This window comes from Salvelinus fontinalis, chromosome 11 (genome assembly GCF_029448725.1).
Source record: "Salvelinus fontinalis isolate EN_2023a chromosome 11, ASM2944872v1, whole genome shotgun sequence".
NCBI lineage: Eukaryota > Metazoa > Chordata > Actinopteri > Salmoniformes > Salmonidae > Salvelinus > Salvelinus fontinalis.
The window spans coordinates 22,442,422-22,462,575 of NC_074675.1; the positions used below are offsets into that span (position 1 = coordinate 22,442,422).

Consider the following 20,154-nt stretch of genomic DNA (forward strand, 5'->3'; position numbering starts at 1 on the left):
CCGGAAGGACATGATCGGTTGTGAGTGACATATTAAAATGAGGTCCTACTGTACGTTTTACTGTACATACTGTATTGTGACTATTTCCCCAGCATCTGTGTATAGTACACTTAATAAACTAATGTCATAATTAAAACAATAATAATGTTATTTTGTTATAGAGTGTAATAACATAGTTACTACCAACGCCTCTCTCATCTCTGAGAGGGACATAGTAGCTACGTTATTTACGTCATTTATTTGATGTCTGTTGGCTTGGCTCCAGCATCTTTGTGTCACGCGCTGTACCTGTCAACTCAACTGAAGCATCGTTATAATCGGCTACTTCATGAGAAAGTTTCACTAGTAGCTAGCTAGCTATGTTTCATAAAAACTCAACAACTGTCACCTCTTTTATACTGTTAGATACATTTCAAAAGTGCTGATAAAATACATGGCCTAATAGAGTACATTTTTTCTGTCTGATTTTACTGGACAAAATGAATTGGGTCGGTGGTTCAAGGTAAGTTTGACAGCTAGCTAGCTAACGTTAACTTGCTAAACTAACGTTAGCACTTGTACATATGTTCTTTTTGACAGTCTGGGTGGAACGAGTTTTAGAAAACCTTGTTAGCAAATATTCAACATGAACTTTCTCTTTCTTTGACAAATAACATTAGAACTATAACATAACTGTTACTATTTAACAAAAATATTCTACTGAACCCCTTTTAAAAATATTATATTGACCCCATTTTAAATAGCAATTTTAACTTGATTTTCCATTATAAATATTCAGGAACCGGTTTATGATGAGAAATGACATGAAAAAGCAGAGGGTAAGTTAAACCCACAGTGGCCTTAAATAAGGTCCCATATTGTATACATTATAATACAGTATACACTACCGTTCAAAAGTTTGGAGTCACTTAGAAACAGACGCCTCACAAGTTGTCAACTGGCAGCTTCATTTAATAGTAACTTACCTGCAAAATACCAGCGTGAAGAGGCGACTCCGGGATGCTGGCCTTCTAGGCAGAGTTCCTCAGTTCAGTGTCTGTTCTTTTGCCCATCTTTTATTTTTATTGTCCAGTCTGAGATATGGCTTTTTCTTTGCAACTCTGCCTAGAAGGCCAGCATCCCAGAGTTGCCTCTTCACTGTTGACGTTGAGACTGGTGTTTTATGGGTGCCATTTAATGAAGTTGCCAGTTGAGGACTTGTGAGGTGTCTGTTTCTCAAACGAATGCACTTGTCCTCTTGCTCAGTTGTGCACCGGGGCCTCCCACTCCTCTTTCTATTCTGGTTAGAGCCAGTTTGCGCTGTTCTGTGAAGGGAGTAGTATACAGTGTTGTACGAGATCTTCAGTTTCTTGCCAATTTCTCACATGGAATAGCCTTCAATTCTCAGAACAAGAGTAGACTGATGAGTTTCAGAAGAAAGTTCTTTGTTTCTGGCCATTTTGAGCCTGTAATCGAACCCACAAATGCTGATGCTCCAGATATTCAACTAGTCTAAAGAAGGTCAGTTTTATTGCTTCTTTAATGAGCACAACAGTTTTCAGCTGCGCTAACATAATTGCAAAATGGTTTTCTAATGATCAATTGGCCTTTTAAAATTATAAACTTAGATTAGCTAACACAATGTGCCATTGGAGCACAGGAGTAATGGTTGCTGATAATGGGCCTCTGTATGCCTATGTAGATATTAGATTAAAAAATCTGCAGTTTTCAGCTACAATAGTCATGTACAACATTAACAATGTCTACACTGTATTTCTGAACAATTTGATGTTATTTTAATGGACCTAAAATGTGCTTTTCTTTCAAAAACAAGGACATTTCTAAGTGACCCCAAACTTTTGAACGGTAATGTATGTGACATGATAATACATACGCCAACATTTTATCAGGAATTCTTTGAAAAGACAAAAATGCAGAGAAAGATGAAAACATTAGGAATACCAACCTCTCCTAAAGGAGCCAGTTCTGGAAGTATGGACCTAGTGACTTTATTCATAGTAAACCAGATTGCTGCAAAGAAAGAAAACAATGGTGAGTTCAGACAGGCATCTATAGATTATGAATAAATACTAATAACATTGAAAAAGGATCCCACCCACCCACAACAATAACTTTGTTTGTTCCAGATCAGCCAAAGATAACTCACATCACTGATGATAAAGGAGGACCCAAGTCGATGAGGGAGGGGCCCCTGGAGTTACCCATGAGCCCTTGCTCCCCATCACGGCTTTCCCTTGTGGAGAGCCAGCCTTTGTACAGGTATCGGTTATATATATCAAATCAAATTTATTTATAAAGCCCTTCTTACATCAGCTGATATCTCAAAGTGCTGTACAGAAACCCAGCCTAAAACCCCAAACAGCAAGCAATGCAGGTGTAGAAGCACGGTGGCTAGGAAAAATTCCCTAGAAAGGCCAGAACCTAGGAAGAAACCTAGAGAGGAACCAGGCTATGAGGGGTGGCCAGTCCTCTTCTGGCTGTGCCGAGTGGAGATTATAACAGAACATGGCCAAGATGTTCAAATGTTGATAGATGACTAGCAGGGTCAAATAATAATAATCACAGTGGTTGTCGAGGGTGCAACAGGTCAGCACCTCAGGAGTAAATGTCAGTTGGCTTTTCATAGTCGATCATTCAGAGTATCTCTACCGCTCCTGCTGTCTCTAGAGAGTTGAAAACAGCAGGTCTGGGACAGGTGGCACGTCCGGTGAAGAGGTCAGGGTTCCATAGCCGCAGGCAGAACAGTTGAAACTGGAGCAGCAGCACGGCCAGGTGGACTGGGGACAGCAAGGAGTCATCAGGCCAGGTAGTCCTGAGGCATGGTCCCTATGGCTCAAGTCCTCCGAGAGAGAGAAAGAAAGAAAGAGAGCATTAGAGAGAGCATACTTAAATTCCCACAGGACACCGGATAAGACAGGAGAAATACTCCAGATATAACAGACTGACCCTAGCCCCCCCGAACATAAACTACTGCAGCATCATTACTGGAGGCTGAGACAGGAGGGGTAGGGAGACACTGTGGCCCCATCCGACGATACCCCCGGACAGGGCCAAACAGGCAGGATAAAACCCCACCCACTTTGCCAAAGCACAGCCCCCACACCACTAGAGGGATATCTTCAACCACCAACTGACCATCCTGAGACAAGGCCGAGTATAGCCCACAAAGATCTCCGCCACGGCACAACCCAAGGGGGGTGCCAACCCAGACAGGAAGATCACGTCAAGCAATTATAGAATAATTTTAGGAGGAAAAGTGAAACAGTAGCTCATCTTTAATGACATTAAAGTATTTGTAATAACGGTAGTGTACTACTCATGTATTTTAGTATCCAGGCTGCTAGAAAGAGAAAGCACTGCATTCCTGATCGATTCAAGTGTAGACAGGTCAGTCGGCATTTACACACACTGATTCATCTTTTCTGACAAGACAAATACATCACCTTACATCACTAGTACTCTTTTGATCATATTTCTGAACATACAGATACAGTAAGCTTTATGGAAATGTTGACTCAACCTTGTGACATTTGGCTGGTTCATTGGTTGTTGCTCTCAGCTCTCACCAGTGCTGGAGTCGAACATGTCAGACACCAGTACGTCAGACTACCAGCAACGCATCCAGGACACCCTGAGCCCCTTCTGCTCGGCATCATCGTCAGTCTCCCCCTCAGGGGCAGGCCTGTTCTCCCTCCAGCAGAGAGCACAGGTCCAGCCACAGCTACACTGCTCCCCTAGACCCCCCTGGGATACCTCCACCTCAGAGCAACTACAGGTATTCATACAAATACAGTCATAGTAACAGTATTTCTTCATTTGGAATGGATTTAACCCCACCTCTACCCCACAAACACATGAAACAAAGACAAATTAATGTGCATTCATTCCACTGTACTAACAGTTTTGTAAAGTAAAGAGAAAGTATAACTGAAACCTAATGGATATTTGATTTTGTAGTTTAGACCTTTCTCTCAGCCAGGAGGGAGGAGAGAGTGTTCCCCGTGGGCCACAGGACCAAGTGGACCCAAACAGCAGCTGAACATGGCCCCCCCTGTGTCCAGAGTACGGTTTGGAGGCACAGAGCCTGAGTGAGTACTGAACTGAAATATCAAAGATGTGTTTTTACCTGATATGCAGGAAATGTTGATTTTCTTTATCCATCTTCTGTACATACATTATTGAGATTGACAACCCCCTCTGAACTGATATTCTTCTTATCCTGATTTCCATTGCTGTATTGATTCTGTCCGTGAAGACAGATGTATTAGTTGATATTTCCATAACTTGTGCACTGACTAATGGGGTATGCATCTGCCTACCCAGTAGCACAGACACCAGAGACCATGTCATGCACGCAGTGGGGTTCTCTATCAACCAATCGGAGGGCAAAGACCACACCTTGGCGTTCTCTCTCAAAGATCAGACAATGAAGTTCTCTCTCAACCAAATAGAGAGTGAAGAGCAACACGAGAAAGCACTCTTCGGGGCCTGTAGTAATGAGGAATATGGAAGTGAAGGTACTGTTTAATCCCAGATGGCACCCTATGCCCTATATAGTGCACTACTTTTGGGCAGAGCCCATAGGGCTCTGGTCAGAAGTATAGCACTGTAGGTAATAGGGTTCCATTTGCTACGAATACACTGTGTAGTGTGCATTATGTAGGCTATTAATCATGTCCCTTCACTAAAACTATGATACATGTTTTTGCATAAAGTTTGCCAATCTCTCTTTATTGACATACAGTACCAGTCAAAAGTTTGGGCACACCTACTCATTCCAGGGTTTTCCTTTATTTGTACTATTTTCTACATTGTAGAATAATGGCGAAGATATCAAACTATGAAATAACACATATGGAATCATGTAGTAACCAAAAAAGTGTTAAACAAATCAAAATATATATTTTATATTTAAGATTCTTCAAAGTAGCCACCCTTTGCCTTGATGACAGCTTTGCAAACTCTTGGCATTCTCTCAACCAGCTTCATGACGTAGTCAGCTGGAATTAATTTCAATATACAGATGGGCCTTGTTTCCTTAATGCTTTTGAGCCAATCAGTTGTGTTGTGACAAGGTGTGTGTGTGTGTGTGTGTGTGTGGGGGGGTATACAGAAGATTGCCCTATTTGGTAAAAGACTAACTCCATATTATGGCAAGAACAGCTGAAATAAGCAGCAAGAAACAACAGTCCATCCTTACTTTAAGACATGAAGGTCAGGCAATCCATAACATTTCAAGAACTTTGAAAGTTTCGTCAAGTAAAGTCGCAAAAACCATCAAGAGCTATGATGGAACTGGCTCTCATGAGGACCGCCACAGGAAAGGAAGACACAGAGTTCTGAACTGTTGATGATCAAGTTCATTAGTTACCAGCCTCAGAAATTGCAGCCCAAATAAATCCTTCAGAGTTCAAGTAACAGACAAATCTCAACATCAACTGTTCAGAGGAGGCTGCGTGACTCAGGCCTTCATGGTCGAATTTCTGCAAAGAAACCACTACTAAAGGAAACCAATAAGAAGAAGAGACTTGCTTGGGCCAAGAAACATGAGCAATGGACATTAGACCGGTGGAAATCTGTCCTTTTGTCTGATGAGTCCAAATTTTAGATTTTTGGTTCCAACTGCCATGTCGCAGAGTAGGTGAATGGATGATCTCTGCATGTGTGGTTCCCACCATGACGCATGGAGAAGGAGGTGTGATGTTGTGGGGGTGATTTGCTGGTGACTGATTTATTTAGAATTCAAGGCACACTTAACCAGCATGGCTACCACAGCATTCTGCAGGGATACGCCAACCCATCTGGTTTGCACTTAGTGGGACTATATATATTTTTTCAACAGGACAATGACCCAACACACCTGCAGGCTGTGTAAGGGCTATTTGACTAAGAAGGAGAGTGATGGAGTGCTTTGACCTGGACTCCACAATCACCCGACGTCAACCCAATTGAGATGGTTTGGGATGAGTTGGACCACAGAGTGAAGGGAAAGCAACCAACAAGTGCTCAGCATATGTGGGAACTCCTTCAAGACTGTTGGAAAAGCATTCCAGGTTGTCACGTCTACTCCCGCTCCTCCCCTCCGTCGTTCGACGTCGCCGGTTTACTAGCCACTGGTCCTGGCATTCATCATTACGTGCACCTGGCATTCATCATTACGCGCACCTGCTCTTCATCATGAGGCACACCTGAACTCAATCACTTCTCTGATCACCTCCCCTATATCTGTTACTCCCTTAGTTTCATTCCCAAGGCAGTATTGACTATGTGTTTCATGTCTGTACACTGCTCGTGTTTCTTGTTTTGCTCCATTTTCCCGTTTATTATTAAACTCACCACCTGCACTTGCTTCCCAAATCCCAGCGTCCACGTTACAGAATACTGCCTCACCAAATGGAAGCAGCAGGAAATGTCAGTTTGTCCCTCCCGGATAAATATGACGGAACCCCATCTAAATGCTGTGGCCTCCTACTCCAGTGCTCCCTCTATTTTGCGTATCAGATGGGAGCCCCCACCACAGAGAGGTCCAAGGTTGCCACGGTTATTTGTCTGCTGACTGGGCGGGCGTTGGAGCAGGCTACGGCCGTCTGGGAGAGAGGAGAGGAGGAGCTGGCTTCGTAGGGCAGAGTGGGGGGTGAGCTACTACTCCAACTACAGCAGGATGACCAGACCGCTGCCGGTTACGCGCTCACCTTCCGGACAGTAGCAGCATCCAGTGGATGGAATGAGCTGGCGCTCCGTACGCTATTCCAAAGAGGACTGCGCGAGGAGGTCCAGTCGGAACTGGCATGTTGTGACGACAGCCTCTCCTTGGACGCACTCATCGCGATGGCCATCTGGTTGGATAATCTAATTCAGGAGCGTCGGTACCCACATCGCTTCTCTCCCTCCCTCAGTGAACACTCTGTAGCAGAGCCTGAAACTATGGAGGTAGCGGTCCTGCGTCTCCCCGCGGCGGAGAGACGCAGACGGAGACAGGTGAGGCGCTGTCTCTATTGTGGTCAAGGGGGGCACCAGCTTCAGAGTGTCCGGTACGTCCCAATTCGGGATCCACAAGCCCAGAGGGACGGTCACGTGATCTTCCACCTCCTGGGGCAGGTGTGAGTATCCCATCTTCATCAGTATCTGCTAAACCCTTTTAGTGTCGATCACACTAGCTGACTGTCCCTCATGTACTGTTTCTACAGCGCTAGTGGATTCCGGTGCCGCAGGGAACTTTATTGACCAGACCCTTGCCTCCTCTCTGAACATCCCCTCATACCCGCTCTACTCTCCGTTTCCGGTTCAAGCTCTTGATAAATCGGCCACTAGAATTCGGAACCATCACACACATCACCACACCACTCACCCTCATCGTTGAGTCCATTCATCAGGAAAACATCCCTTTCTTCATCACTAGTGCACCAGCTCACAAGATCATCCTCGATGATGTCTCCCATGTCCCATGTCTCCAACGCCATAACCCCACCATCTCATGGTCAAGGATGAGAATCACGGACTGGTCACCCGAATGCTGGAGGACCTGTTTTCCTGTTGCCTCTCGTGTCGTAGCCCCTGTGGTCTGGGACGTAGATGTGGACATTCGCCAGGCTCTGGAGAGGGAACCCGCTCCCACTACCTGTCCTCCTGAGCGCATCTACATTCCCATGGGGATAAGGGGACGAATGTTGACCTGGGTACACACAGCTGTCGTCGCTGGACATCCTGATCACCCGTACTAAAAAAAGTATTGGTGGCCCACCTTGGCGCAGGACGTTACTCGCTACGTGAACTCCTGTTCTGTGTGTGCCGAAACTAAGTCTCCCGGCACGCTCCAGCAGGGAAGCTCCTTCCCCTTCCAGTGCCTCAGCGTCCCTGGTCTCATCTGTCCATTGACTTTGTTATCGATCTCCCGTCCTCTGACGGTTTCACCACCCTTCTGGTGGTTGTGGACAGATTTTGGAGGGCTTTCATGGAGAATTTGGGGGTCACAGTCAGCCTCACTTCCGGGTACCGGCTTCAGTCCAACGGGCAGGTGGAGTGGATGAATCAGAAGCTGGGGAAGTTCCTGAGGAGTCACTGCCAGGACCGGCAGGGGAAGTGGGCCCAATTTCTTCCCTGGGCGGAATATGCACAGAATTCATTACGTCACTCCTCCACCGGGCTTACTCACTTCCAGTGTGTCCTGAGTTGTTAGCTGGCCCTGGCTACATGGCCTCCGAGCCATACCAAGGCCCCTGCGGTGGACGAGTGATTCCGGCGCACAGAGGAGGTTAGGAGTGATGCTCATGTGAGGATCCAGCGTGCCGTCCATCGCCAGAAGGAGCAGGCGGATCGCCACCTCAGTGTGGCGCCCGTGTTCCATCCTGGTGATCGTCTGGCTTCCCACCAGGAACCTTCCACTCAGCCTCCCCTGCAAGAAGCTGAGTCCCCGGTTTGTGGGGCCGTTCTCCAGAGGGTTAACGAGGTGACATAGGTTACAGCTTCCCAGTGATTATCGTATCTCACCTTCATTTCATGTCTCCCTTCTGGTGGTTCCTGGTCCCCTGGCTGATGCTGTCCCCCACAACACCCACCCGCCCCCCCCTGGACGTCCCGCCTATGCCGTCAGATCCCTACTGGACTCCCAACATCGTGGGGGTCGGCACCTGCACTTGCTTCCTGACTCCCAGTATCCACATTACACCAAGCATCCACATTATACAGGGGAAGCTGGTTGAGAGAATGCCAAGAGTGTGCAAAGCTGTCAGCAAGGCAAAGGGTGGCTACTTTGAAGAATCTCAAATATAAAATATGTTTGGATTTGTTTAACACTTTTTTGGTTACTACATGATTCCATGTGTGTTATTTCATAGTTTTGATGTCTTCACTATTATTCTACAATGTAGAAAATAGTGCAAAAAAAAGAAAAACCCTTGAATGAGTAGGTGTGTCCAACCTTTTGATTGGTACTGTATGTATGTCAATTCATCCCAGCAGCTAATTTTAAGAAGGGGATGTCTAAGATATATCTCAAGGAGGAAGTACCAACGTCTTCTAGAGATGTGAATGAATCACAGAGCCAAGACCCTGAACCTGATTTTCTGACTCAGGTAATTGCAGGCAGCAGCATTACATCAGGTGTCTAATGCCACCTAGTGGCAGAATTGGAATAATTTCAGAGCTAAACAATGATGATGATAAAATACAGTACCATTTAGCAGACAGTTTTTCCAAAGCTACTACAGTCATGCGTGATAACATTTTACATACTGGTGGTCTCGGAAATCGAGCCCACTATCCTGGCGTTGGAAGTACCATGCTCTACCAACTGAGCCACCGAGGACCTGATGAGAGAATGATAATAGGTAAAGGTAAGGGGAAATGTGTTCATACGGTGAAGGCTAGCCTGTTTCATTGTTACACCTGTATTCCAACAGGTTTCCAACTGCACTGATGTCAGCTCATGTAAGTTTCCACAGTATATTCAAAATCATCTGCTGTTCACCATCTGTCTGACACTGATAGGCTGAGTCCCAAATGGCACCCTATTCCCTATATAGTGCCAAATGAGGAGTTTAATGAGGAATAATAGGGTGTCATTTGGGACGCAACCTGGTAGAGACTTACCTGCAGATCTGTCTTCAGCTTGTCCTGGAAACACTCATAATGGTCCTAAGGAATGCTTTGAATCATCGCCCAGTTACTCTCCAAGAGGAGGCTACTTTAGTTCAGACTCTGATGATGACGTAAGTAAACAACAATTAATACTGTTTACATCTGCTTTGGTTAATATACTGTAAGGGGATGGTTAGATTTTCCATAGATCCCATAGGCCTACCATTACTGACTTGGTAACACTTTACATTTAATTGCTCTTATAAGTCTGCGTAATTACTGTTTATAACATGTTGTTACATAGTAACTGCTTTGCATTTACATGGTAATATCAACATATTTCTTAGCCTGAGTCCCAGATCTGTTTGTGCTGTCTTGTCAACTCCATTGCTGTCATGTAGGTTGACAATGACAGCAATGGAGTTGACAAGACAGCACATACAAATCTGGGACTTAGGCTGCATATTTTCATACTAATCTTTAAATGTCATACCAGGAGGTGGAGGATTATCACCAGTCTCACCAGGGTGGATCCTCACAGTCACATACAGTGAGGTCCTGTAGTGAAGAGTTCCCTGTCCTCAGCCAAGGCTCATCACATTGGAACACACAACAACTGGGTCACCCTCAGTCTCAACCCAGACCTTACACCCCACCCACTAGGCCTCAATGCACAGGGAACTGTGGAAACGACCAGAGAGATCATAGAGACCAGAGAGTTTTGGAGAGCTTTGGCTACACTGAGAGACGGTCAGGCTGTGTAGTTACAGATGACAGTAGCAGCCAGGTTAGGGTTATAAGTGATCAGTATGTCCCATATTGTCCTCTGTCTGAATCACAGTGCTCTGAGGTTCACCAACAAAAGATGGAAGCCACCGGAACACGAGAAACACAAACACGAGAAATGGGAACACAGACTGTCGCCAACATCACCTCGAAATGTCCAACATCGGACGTTTCAACTCAGTGCAATTTTGGACTGGAGTGTAAAGAGAACAACCTCATGGACTCTGAATCCCACAAGTCTGCTTACAATGTAATACCGACCCCAACTACCAGAGGGCAGGCAAGTCACAGAGATGAGTCTATGAGACAACAGACACACAGAGCATTATCAGACAGATCCAGGAGGGAGGGAGAAGAGCAAACGCCCTGGAGAAAATCAACAGCCAGAGAGCTTAAGGCTGGACCTGGGCACCATCCATCAATCATCCCTTCTAACAAGTGTCGTAACACTAACACTGAGAGTAGAGTGTGTATTCAGAGACCCACTTCCTCTATACTAGATGCTCTCCTCATCACCAATGATGTAAAAGGTATAAATAGCAAATGTTGGATGTAATTAACAAATCAGTGTAGCCGATATAGACATATCTATGGCAGATGATTGCCAAATCAATGCAAACAACTTCATATGTGGTGTAATTTGTCATAGATAATCGATTGAAAGTAAAGCTAGTGAATGCGTGTAACAAGCACACGTTATACTGCAATTATATTTACTCTGATCTGTATATGTTGACATTCTTCCATACAGTTTGTTGCAGTTATTTTCTTACGGACCGAGATTCATGATGGTGTTATTTTTTGTATTTTCAGTAGTATTTTGAAACTGGATGTTGCTCCCAAATGATTTTTTTTTCTCTTCCATCCAGACTTGAGAGATGAGCAGCTGCAGCATAGAGGACAGGGAGATGAAAGAGAGGTCCTGGACCCTGTTGAGAATGTTCCTCTTAGAGAAAACCTTCCAGATGACAAAGAGGAGAAACGGAGTGGGAGTGCAGAGGAGAGGGAGGAGGTCACTGCTGAGAGCGGAGTTAACAGGCTTTCAGAGGAGGTTGAGACACTTCAGGAAATAGCAGACATTCTGCTCATGCTGAAGCAGAGGAAAAAAGATTAGAGGTGGGAAGGACAGGAGAGGAGGGTATCCCTTTAAGAGTTGTGAACAATACTAGCAACTACATTCCTTTACCACAGAATCTGTTTCTGCATATTTAAAGATTTATAACAATGTCCTTGGGATTCTACATTAAAACGAAAGCCAGACATTGCAAGATAATTCGTTTATTTTTTCCCAATACATATTTAAGTGTTCAAGATTCTCATGAATATATGTACTTTGATAGAATAAAAATTCTAGCAAAACATTTACAGCAACAATAATTAAATGTATACTATACAGCACTGGATACATTTTTTAAAATCTTCACTAGTTCTTCATAAGCTAGAATAGAAACACTGCATTTAATTTGTTTTCACATAGAAAAAAATTGCGCCTGCTCACCATAAACACATTGGATGTCCCCATTTAGGAATTAAAGCAAAGAAGGCAATATAATAATAACACAATGGGTTGTCAAGGGGTTGTTGAGCATCTTTCCTAAAATCACAAAACATCAAATAACTTGTTTGACACTATCTCAAGTTTGTTACATGACGGCAATGTTGTCACCTCTGTGAAGGGGGTGTGCAATAAAGTGTTTTTTCTCTATAAAACGAACTGTGATAATAATAAAAAAGACATCTTCCAGTGAACCTCCAGTTTAGACTACCTATAGTATCCTCTCTTTTCTAATCACATTTCTAATCAAATACTCAAATATTGATAATAAATACTCAATAATCCAGTATTGACACTGATGTTCCAATGAACTGGCAAAACACATCTAGTGATCCTTTGAAATGTTGTCATTTCATTTCAGTCTAAAGAAAATCCTATTTGAATTCCCAATAGTAGCTATCTATCTTGTTTTGTCACAGACAATAATACACAGACATATTCTCATCGACATTATGTTGACCACTTTAAACAAGAGTCTGCTACACACAAATATATGTGTACTCAAGTACTCAACTAAAAAGGTGTCACCTTACATAGTTTTATGATATATAAAACAACATTAGCAAGTACAGTACAGTACTCCTTGACCCTTTAGAACACGAGAACCCCAGCTATTTTACGTGAAGAGTATGCTTTGCAATTTGTACATAAGGCTGTGGAGGAAGACAACGTAAAATGGAGACAAAATAAGACATTCTTTCTGACATTGTTTTCCCAAAGAACAAATATGTGTGACATTAACTGACTAAACTGTCCATTTCAATGCATGGTTATTTTCTCTAAGAGACTGAGGTACAACCCAATGAATAGTCTGGTCTACATTTAGCAATAAAAACATTTGCAACTTCTGAAATCAAAAAAGGCTATCATCACGCTGGCTGGCCATATAGTCAACTCCTTCATACATTTCACTTCAGTACAGGCACCGACATCATGGGTAAAATACATTGGAATAGGCCTCCCGGGTGGCGCAGTGGTATAAGGCACTGTATCGCAGTGCTAGCTGTGCCACCAGAGACTCTAGGTTCGACTCTGGGTTCTGTCGCAGCCGGCCGGGACCGGGAGGTCCATGGGGCGACGCACAATTGGCCTAGCGTCGTCTGGGTTAGGGAGGGTTTGGCCGGTAGGGATATCCTTGTCTCATCGCCCAATGTGTACGGTGTTTCCTCCGACACATTGGTGCGGCTGGCTTCTGGGTTGGATGCGCGCTGTGTTAAGAAGCAGTGCGGCTTGGTTGGGTTGTGTTTCGGAGGACGCATGGCTCTCGACCTTCATCTCTCCCGAGCCCGTACGGGAGTTGTAGCGATGAGACAAGACAGTAACTACTAACAATTGGATACCACGAAATTGGGGAGAAAAAGGGTGTAAAAATAAAATACATTGGAATAAATAACATAATAATCCATAGGTTTACTAATAAGAAAACAAAGACAGGTCATGTGCTACTGTAGTTTATCAACCAACATGATAAATCAAAAAGCAAAGCAAGACTCATCATCATAGACAGAGAACATGTTAGGTCCCAAATGGCATGCTATTCCCTTTATAGTGCACTACTTTTGACCAAGGCCCATAAGGCTCTGGTTAAAAGTAGTGCACTATATAGGGAATAGGGTGTCATTTGGGATGCAAAGCCCAGGTGTACTACTAGTGTCTGACACCCCATTTGTGATGCTACGGACAAGCTGAGACATTATTGTTTTGAGTTGTGTTTCATATAGAAAGGCATACTGGTATCAACACTATATATTACAATCCCTCTCTCTGATTTTAAAACTTGTAATATCATGGCCATTTTAGTGGACGTTTGGACTCCTACAATAAAGGTTTTGTTGTGAAGAGGTTTTATCTCTAATCATAGGGTTTTATGTGAGGGAAAAGGCAATAATTTTGTTAATTGTATGGAAATTCATAATAATGCGACATATGAACAGTAAAATGGATGTCTAAATGCTGAGGATAAATATGAATGTAATGTATGCTTAATACTATTTACATGATGGTTTATAAATCAAAAAGAAGAGTCTTATCAAACTATAGAAGTAACTACAACATTACATTGGCAAAATCAAATGTGTAAGTAACTTGTGTTATAAATAGCTACCCTGTGTGTGAAAAAGATGCAGCAATGTAACCTACGTGACTGAGGCAAACCAGAGAACAGGACTTGGGGAGGTTGTAGCTCAGGGGCTGTATGTATCAAGCTTCCTGTCCATGTAATATTATTAATTATGATCTAAAAGGATAAACTAATCCTAAATCAAACACTCCTACTCTGAGACACTTGATACACACTTTCTGAGATGAGAGAACAAGGACCATATCTAAGGCCAAAGTTACAAACTAGACTGGGACCAGATCTGTTTGTGTTCTTCCCAACTCCATGGCTGTCATCATAAAGCCATTATTTGGCATGACAATGAGTTGGCATGAAAGCACAAACAGACTGACACTCAGGCTAGGGCTAATCCACGTCGGAGGCATCGTTATCAGAGAGGTGGTAGTTGCTCCCCTTCACCCTGATGTACTCCACCTGCCGGTCCTCGTCGGCGTCTGTGGCCCCGCAGGAGCACAGCTGGTTGTCGAACAGGGACTCAATCTCCTCCAGCCTCCGGCTCTTTGTCTCAGGCAGACAGCCGTAGATGAAGAAGAACCCAAGCAGAGCCAGGCTGGAGTAAAGGAAAAACGCTCCTGGGAAATAACAATAACAACAACTACAAAATCAACAACAAATCATCTGTCAGTCATTAATAGGGCCTACAGTTTTTCCGTGACTACCGTACGTGACCAAGAAGGGCACAGAGGTTTTCCTGTACTAACAGCAGAGTTCAGCTCTAGTCTGCAACAGTGTATAATTCTGTCAAACATTATCCAGTATCTACAGCACATTATTAAATGACAGCAAGTAATTAAACATGATGAAACTACATTCATTACACATTGAGCCTATCATAAGATATCTCAAGTCTCTCTAGATTAATCAAATGTCCAACAAAGGTCAGATCCGGCTGTTCAGGTTGATTGATCGATCAAGGATGTCCTGTAAGTGGGGTATTGATCAGTGACTACGGTTTGTACTGTAGTAGGTGAGGGAATGGGCCACGTGGATGAAGATGTGCCTGTGTTACCGTAGTAGGTGAGGTTCTGAGCCACATGGAGGAAGGTGAGGGAGACCAGGAAGTTAAACGTCCAGTTGACTCCAGCTGAACAGGCGTTCCCTGTGCTCCGGGCCCACAGGGGGTAAATCTCAGAGTTGATTGTCCACGGCATTGGACCCATACCTGGAAGTGGAGGGATGACACAGGGCTTTACAGTACAGTACAGTAACTACCCCCCCCCCCCCCCCCCCCCCCCCCCCCCCGCATGCAAACAATGCTGAATCAAGACATATATCCAGTAAGCACACAAATCAAACCTTTAAGCAAGTATACCAAATGACATCAATGCATGGTTAACGCCAAACTTGAAATGAGATCACATTTTCTAATAATGCATTTCTTTAGTTAGTAGTTGCCTCAGTGAAAGTGAAATACAGCGTACATAGATCAGTGTTGCCTCTCACCTGGGGCGAAGAAGGCCAGATAGAGAACAAGACCCAGTAGGACCACCCAGGAGTAGGAGGTGGGACAGTAGTTATAGGCCCAGTACGTATTGACTCTCAGCTGGGTCGAGTTGGAACACCTGGTACAAGACAGTTATTGTATTGTAGCAACAGTAGTTATGTTATGGATAGAGGGGTACTATGAGTACAGTATTATAGAATAACCACTTCTCAAGCCTTCTTCAAGGATTCTTATTCAACTCCTTCCACTAACCACCTCCATCCCCTTCACAAACACACAACAAATAAGCCCACACACAGAGCACATTCTATGACTCACCTGCCCCCTGCTGCCCTATGCGCAAACACACCCTCTCTCTCTCCCCTTAGTGCCTCCTGTAGCTCACCTGCCCAGGCTGCCTTCTCAGTGGAGGCTGTATTGACAGATACGTAGCTCACCTGCCCCAGGCTGCCTTCTCAGTGGAGGCTGTATTGACAGGTACACACGAGGAGGCGAACAGAGCTGTGCTGTTCTCACGGTAACAGAAGCCACACCCCGGGTCCAGCATACACGGCTCACACAGCCTGGGATGACAGGAGGATTGGACAGAGATGTCATAAACAGAGACAAGATCCTTGAGGAGGTATAACAGAACACATTTACTCGCTGTGAATGGAGAAGATGCTATCTTGAGCTATTTACTCTGATAACATGAGAATAATCTATGTCTGTGTGGGTGTACGTATTTGTGTGTGTGTTTGTGCATCCATGTGTGGGCATGCATGAGTGTGTAGTGCGGCGAGCATATGGCAGACCGATTTCATTCACAGAGAGAGTAGCTCTAATTTTATTTTTATTTTTTAACAATTCACCTTTATTTAACCAGGTAGATCAGTTGAGAACAAGTTCTCATTTACAACTGCGAGCTGGCCAAGATAAAGCAAAGCAGCTCGACAAAAACAACAACACAGAGTTACACATGGGATAAACAAATGTACAGTCAATAACACAATAGAACAATCAATGTACAGTGTGTGCAAATGTAGTAAGATTAGGGAGGTAAGGCAATAAATAGGCCATAGTGGCGAAATAATTACAATTTAGCATTAACACTGGAGTGATGGATGTGCAGATGATGATGTGCAAGTAGAGATACTGGGGTACAAAAGAAGAAAAAAAATGTATAACAATATGGGGATGAGGTAGTTGGGTAGGCTATTTACAGATGGGCTATGTACAGGTGCAATGATCGGTAAGCTGCTCTGACAGCAGATGCTTAAAGTTAGTGAGGGAGATATAAGTCTCCAGCTTCAGTGATTTTTGCAATTCGTTCCAGTCATTGGCAGCAGAGAACTGGAAGGAAAGGCGGCCAAAGCAGGTGTTGGCTTTGGGGATGACCAGTAAAATATACCTGCTGGAGCACGTGCTACGGGTGGGTGTTGCTGTAGAGACCAGTGAGCTGAGAAAAGGCGGGGCTTTACCTAGCAAATATCAAAGATGACCTGGAGCCAATGGGTTTGGCGACGAATATGTAGCGAGGGCCAGCCAACAAAAGCATACAGGTCACAGTGGTGCGTAGTATATGGGGCTTTGGTGACAAAATGGATGACACTGTGATAGACTACATCCAATTTGCTGAGTAGAGTGTTGGAGGCTAGTTTGTAAATGACTTCGCCGAAGTCAAGGATCGGTAGGATGGTCAGTTTTATGAGGGCATGTTTGGCAGCATGAGTGAAGGAGGCTTTGTTGCGAAATAGGAAGCCGATTCTAGATTACATTTTTGATTGGAGATGCTTAATGTGAGTCTGGAAGGAGAGTTTACAGTCTAACCAGACACCTAGGTATTTGTAGTTGTCCACATATTCTAAGTCAGAACTGTCCAGAGTAGTGATGCTAGGCGGGCGTGCAGGTGCGGGCAGCAATTGGTTGAAGAGCATTCATTTAGTTTTACTAGCATTTAAAAGCAGTTGAAGGCCACGGAAGGAGTGTTGTATGGCATTGAAGCTCATCTGGAGGTTTGTTAGCACAGTGTCCAAAGAAGGGCCAGATGTATACAGAATGGTGTCATCTGCGTAGAGGTGGATCAGAGAATCACCAGCAGCAAGAGCAATATCATTGATATATACAGAGAAAAGAGTAGGCCCGAGAATTGAACCCTGTGGCACCCCCATAGAGACTGCCAGAGGTCCAGATAACAGCCCCCCCGATTTGACATACTGAATTCTATCTGAGAAGTAGTTGGTGAACCATGCGAGGCAGTCATTAGAGAAAACAAGGCTATTGAATCTGCTGATAAGAATGCGTTGATTGACAGAGTCGAAAGCCTTGGCCAGGTTGATGAAAACGGCTGCACAGTACTGTCTTTTATCTATGGCGGTTATGATATCGTTTAGGACCTTGAGCGTGGCTGAGGTGCTCACATGACCAGCTCGGAAACCAGATTCGATAGTGGAGAAGGTACGGTGGGATTCGAAATGGTCGGTGATCTGTTTGTTAACTTGACTTTCGAAGACTTTAGAAAGGCAGGACAGGATGGATATAGGTCTGTAGCAGTTTGGGTCTAGAGTGTCTCCCCCTTTGAAGAGGGGAACGACCGCGGCAGCTTTCCAATCTTTGGGGATCTCAGACGATACGAAAAGAGGTTGAACAGGCTAGTAATCGGGGTTGCAACAATTTCAGCGCATAATTTTAGAAAGAGAGGGTCCAGATTGTCTAGCCCAGCTGATTTGTAGGGATCCAGATTTTGCAGCTTTTTCAGAACTTCAGCTACAGTTGAAGTCAGAAGTTAACATACACCTCAGCCAAATACATTTAAACTCAGTTTTTCAAAATTCCTGACATTTAATCCTAGTAAATATTCCCTGTCTTAGGTCAGTTAGGACCAGCACTTTATTTTTAAGAATGTGAAATGTCAGAATAATAGTAGAGAGAATGATTCATTTCAGCTTTTGTTTCTTTCATCACATTCCCAGTGGGTCAGAAGTTTACACACACTCAATTAGTATTTGGTAGCATTGCCTTTAAATTGTTTAACTTGGGTCAAACGTTTCGGGTAGCCTTCCACAAGCTTCCCACAATAAGTTGGGTGAATTTTGTCCCATTCCTCCTGACAGAGCTGGTGTAGCTGAGTCAGGTTTGTAGATCTCCTTGCTCGCACACGATTTTTCAGTTCTGCCCACACATTTTCTATAAGATTGAGGTCAGGGCTTTGCCACTCCAATACCTTGACTTTGTTGTCCTTAAGCCATTTTGCCACAACTTTGGAAGTATGCTTGGGGTCATTGTCCATTTGGAAGACCCATTTGTAAGGTTTTTTATGCCTCCTTGCACACGCTTTTTCAGTTCTGCCCACAAATGTAGCACAGGGGAACCGAAGAGTAGACTCAGACCAGGAAACAGGGATGAATGAAGCAAGATATTTATTGTAACACAGGGAGAGATGAAGTGCAGATCCAGGGAAGCTTGGATGAGTTGTAGGAAACCAGATGTGGAGGCTGAGGTTGGAGTGAACTGGGTAGGGACAGGGTAAACAGGTCCAGAGGGGAATCCAAGGGAGTGATGATGAGTTGAATCCAGAACAGGGTAGCAGGGTGGTGAGATGTGGAACAGGAGACAGGAACCAGAGTCAGAGAGGCAAAACTGCAGTGATAGGAGAAACAGTGTCAGGCAAGCAATCTTAAATAACAACAAATAGCTAGAAGCATGACTGACTGAACGGAGATTACGATCTGACAGAGTGGAAGTGGCAGGACTGAGTCTTTGTAGAGGTCTTGATTATGGAACGGGTTGCAGCTGTTGTGGAACTGCTCTGACTCCAGCACACGCTCCTTTGTTGTCCTTAAGCCATTTTGCCACAACTTTGGAAGTATGCTTGGGGTCATTGTCCATTTGGAAGACCCATTTGCGACCAAGCTTTAACTTCTTGACTGATGTCTTGAGATGTTGCTTCAATATCCAAATTCTTTTCCTTCCTCATGATGTCATCTATTTTGTGAAGTGCACCAGTCCCTCCTGTTGCAAAGTAACCCCACTACATGATGCTATACCCCAGTGCTTCACGGTTGAGATGGTGTTCTTCGGCTTGCAAGCATCCCCCTTTTTCCTCCAAACATAACGATGGTCATTACGGCCAAACAGTTATATTTTTGTTTCATCAGACCAGAGGACATTTCTCCAAAAAGTACGATCTTTGTCCCCATGTGCGGTTGCAAACCGTAGTCTGGCTTTTTTATGGCGGTTTTGGAGCAGTGGCTTCTTCCTTGCTGAGTGGCCTTTCAGGTTATGTCGATATAGGACTCGTTTTACTATGGATATAGATACTTTTGTACCTGTTTCCTCCAGCATCTTCACAAGGTCCTTTGCTTTTCTTCTGGGATTGATGTGCACTTTTTGCACCAAAGTACATTCATCTCTAGTGACAGAACGCATATAACGTATACAAACAGCAGACCCGTACCACATTGGGTGGGGCGGATTGAAGGAAAGTATATTTAGATCGTAGGTGGAAAGTGAGATTAAAATATAAAAAATATATATGAAAAAAAAACGATGAGACCGACTATTTACATGGGACAAGACAAGACAAACACACATCCAACTGCTACGCCATTTAATGACAAGTCTGTCTTAAATGAGTCTGTCTTGTTTGTTGCAGCTGTGAGTGACCAGAGAGAGTGCTGGTAAATATACACTGGT

General features: G+C 44.1%; 2 protein-coding genes across 5 annotated transcripts in view; one reads left to right on the forward strand and one right to left on the reverse strand.

Moving 5' to 3' along the window:
• Positions 1 to 6: 6 nt before the first annotated feature.
• Positions 7 to 11,640, forward strand: LOC129865283 (uncharacterized). Of its 4 annotated transcripts, XM_055937939.1 has the most exons (13): positions 7 to 502; positions 779 to 818; positions 1,890 to 2,031; positions 2,127 to 2,259; positions 3,330 to 3,387; positions 3,560 to 3,775; positions 3,958 to 4,088; positions 4,324 to 4,517; positions 8,956 to 9,071; positions 9,399 to 9,426; positions 9,607 to 9,707; positions 10,073 to 10,892; positions 11,232 to 11,640. In XM_055937939.1, the coding sequence occupies exons 1-13, from the start codon at positions 480 to 482 to the stop codon at positions 11,474 to 11,476; spliced, it is 2,247 nt and encodes a 748-aa protein (XP_055793914.1). In that variant the 5' UTR covers positions 7 to 479; the 3' UTR covers positions 11,477 to 11,640. The 4 variants fall into 4 exon arrangements, with proteins under 4 accessions (XP_055793914.1, XP_055793911.1, XP_055793912.1 ...); XM_055937936.1 differs by having other exon boundaries at positions 779 to 2,031; XM_055937937.1 differs by having other exon boundaries at positions 7 to 2,031; positions 8,959 to 9,071.
• The window catches only part of LOC129865286 (proton myo-inositol cotransporter-like), a 68,901-nt gene continuing 60,371 nt past the window's right edge, over positions 11,625 to 20,154 (reverse strand). The window contains exons 7-10 of the mRNA XM_055937942.1: positions 15,918 to 16,043; positions 15,480 to 15,598; positions 15,046 to 15,198; positions 11,625 to 14,608 (exon numbers count right to left, since the gene is read on the reverse strand). Of these exons, the coding sequence (XP_055793917.1) occupies positions 14,382 to 14,608; positions 15,046 to 15,198; positions 15,480 to 15,598; positions 15,918 to 16,043 (625 nt within the window). The 3' untranslated portion in view covers positions 11,625 to 14,381. The remainder of the gene's footprint in view (positions 14,609 to 15,045; positions 15,199 to 15,479; positions 15,599 to 15,917; positions 16,044 to 20,154) is intronic.

Bases quoted from the DNA above. Each gene is read 5' to 3' on its own strand.
- LOC129865283 (XM_055937936.1), top strand. From the start codon at position 1,779: ATGGACCTAAAATGTGCTTTTCTTTCAAAAACAAGGACATTTCTAAGT. The intron at 3,776-3,957 runs GTATTCATACAA...TTGATTTTGTAG, and splicing joins CCACCTCAGAGCAACTACAG to TTTAGACCTTTCTCTCAGCC. The intron at 4,089-4,323 runs GTGAGTACTGAA...CTGCCTACCCAG, and splicing joins TTTGGAGGCACAGAGCCTGA to TAGCACAGACACCAGAGACC.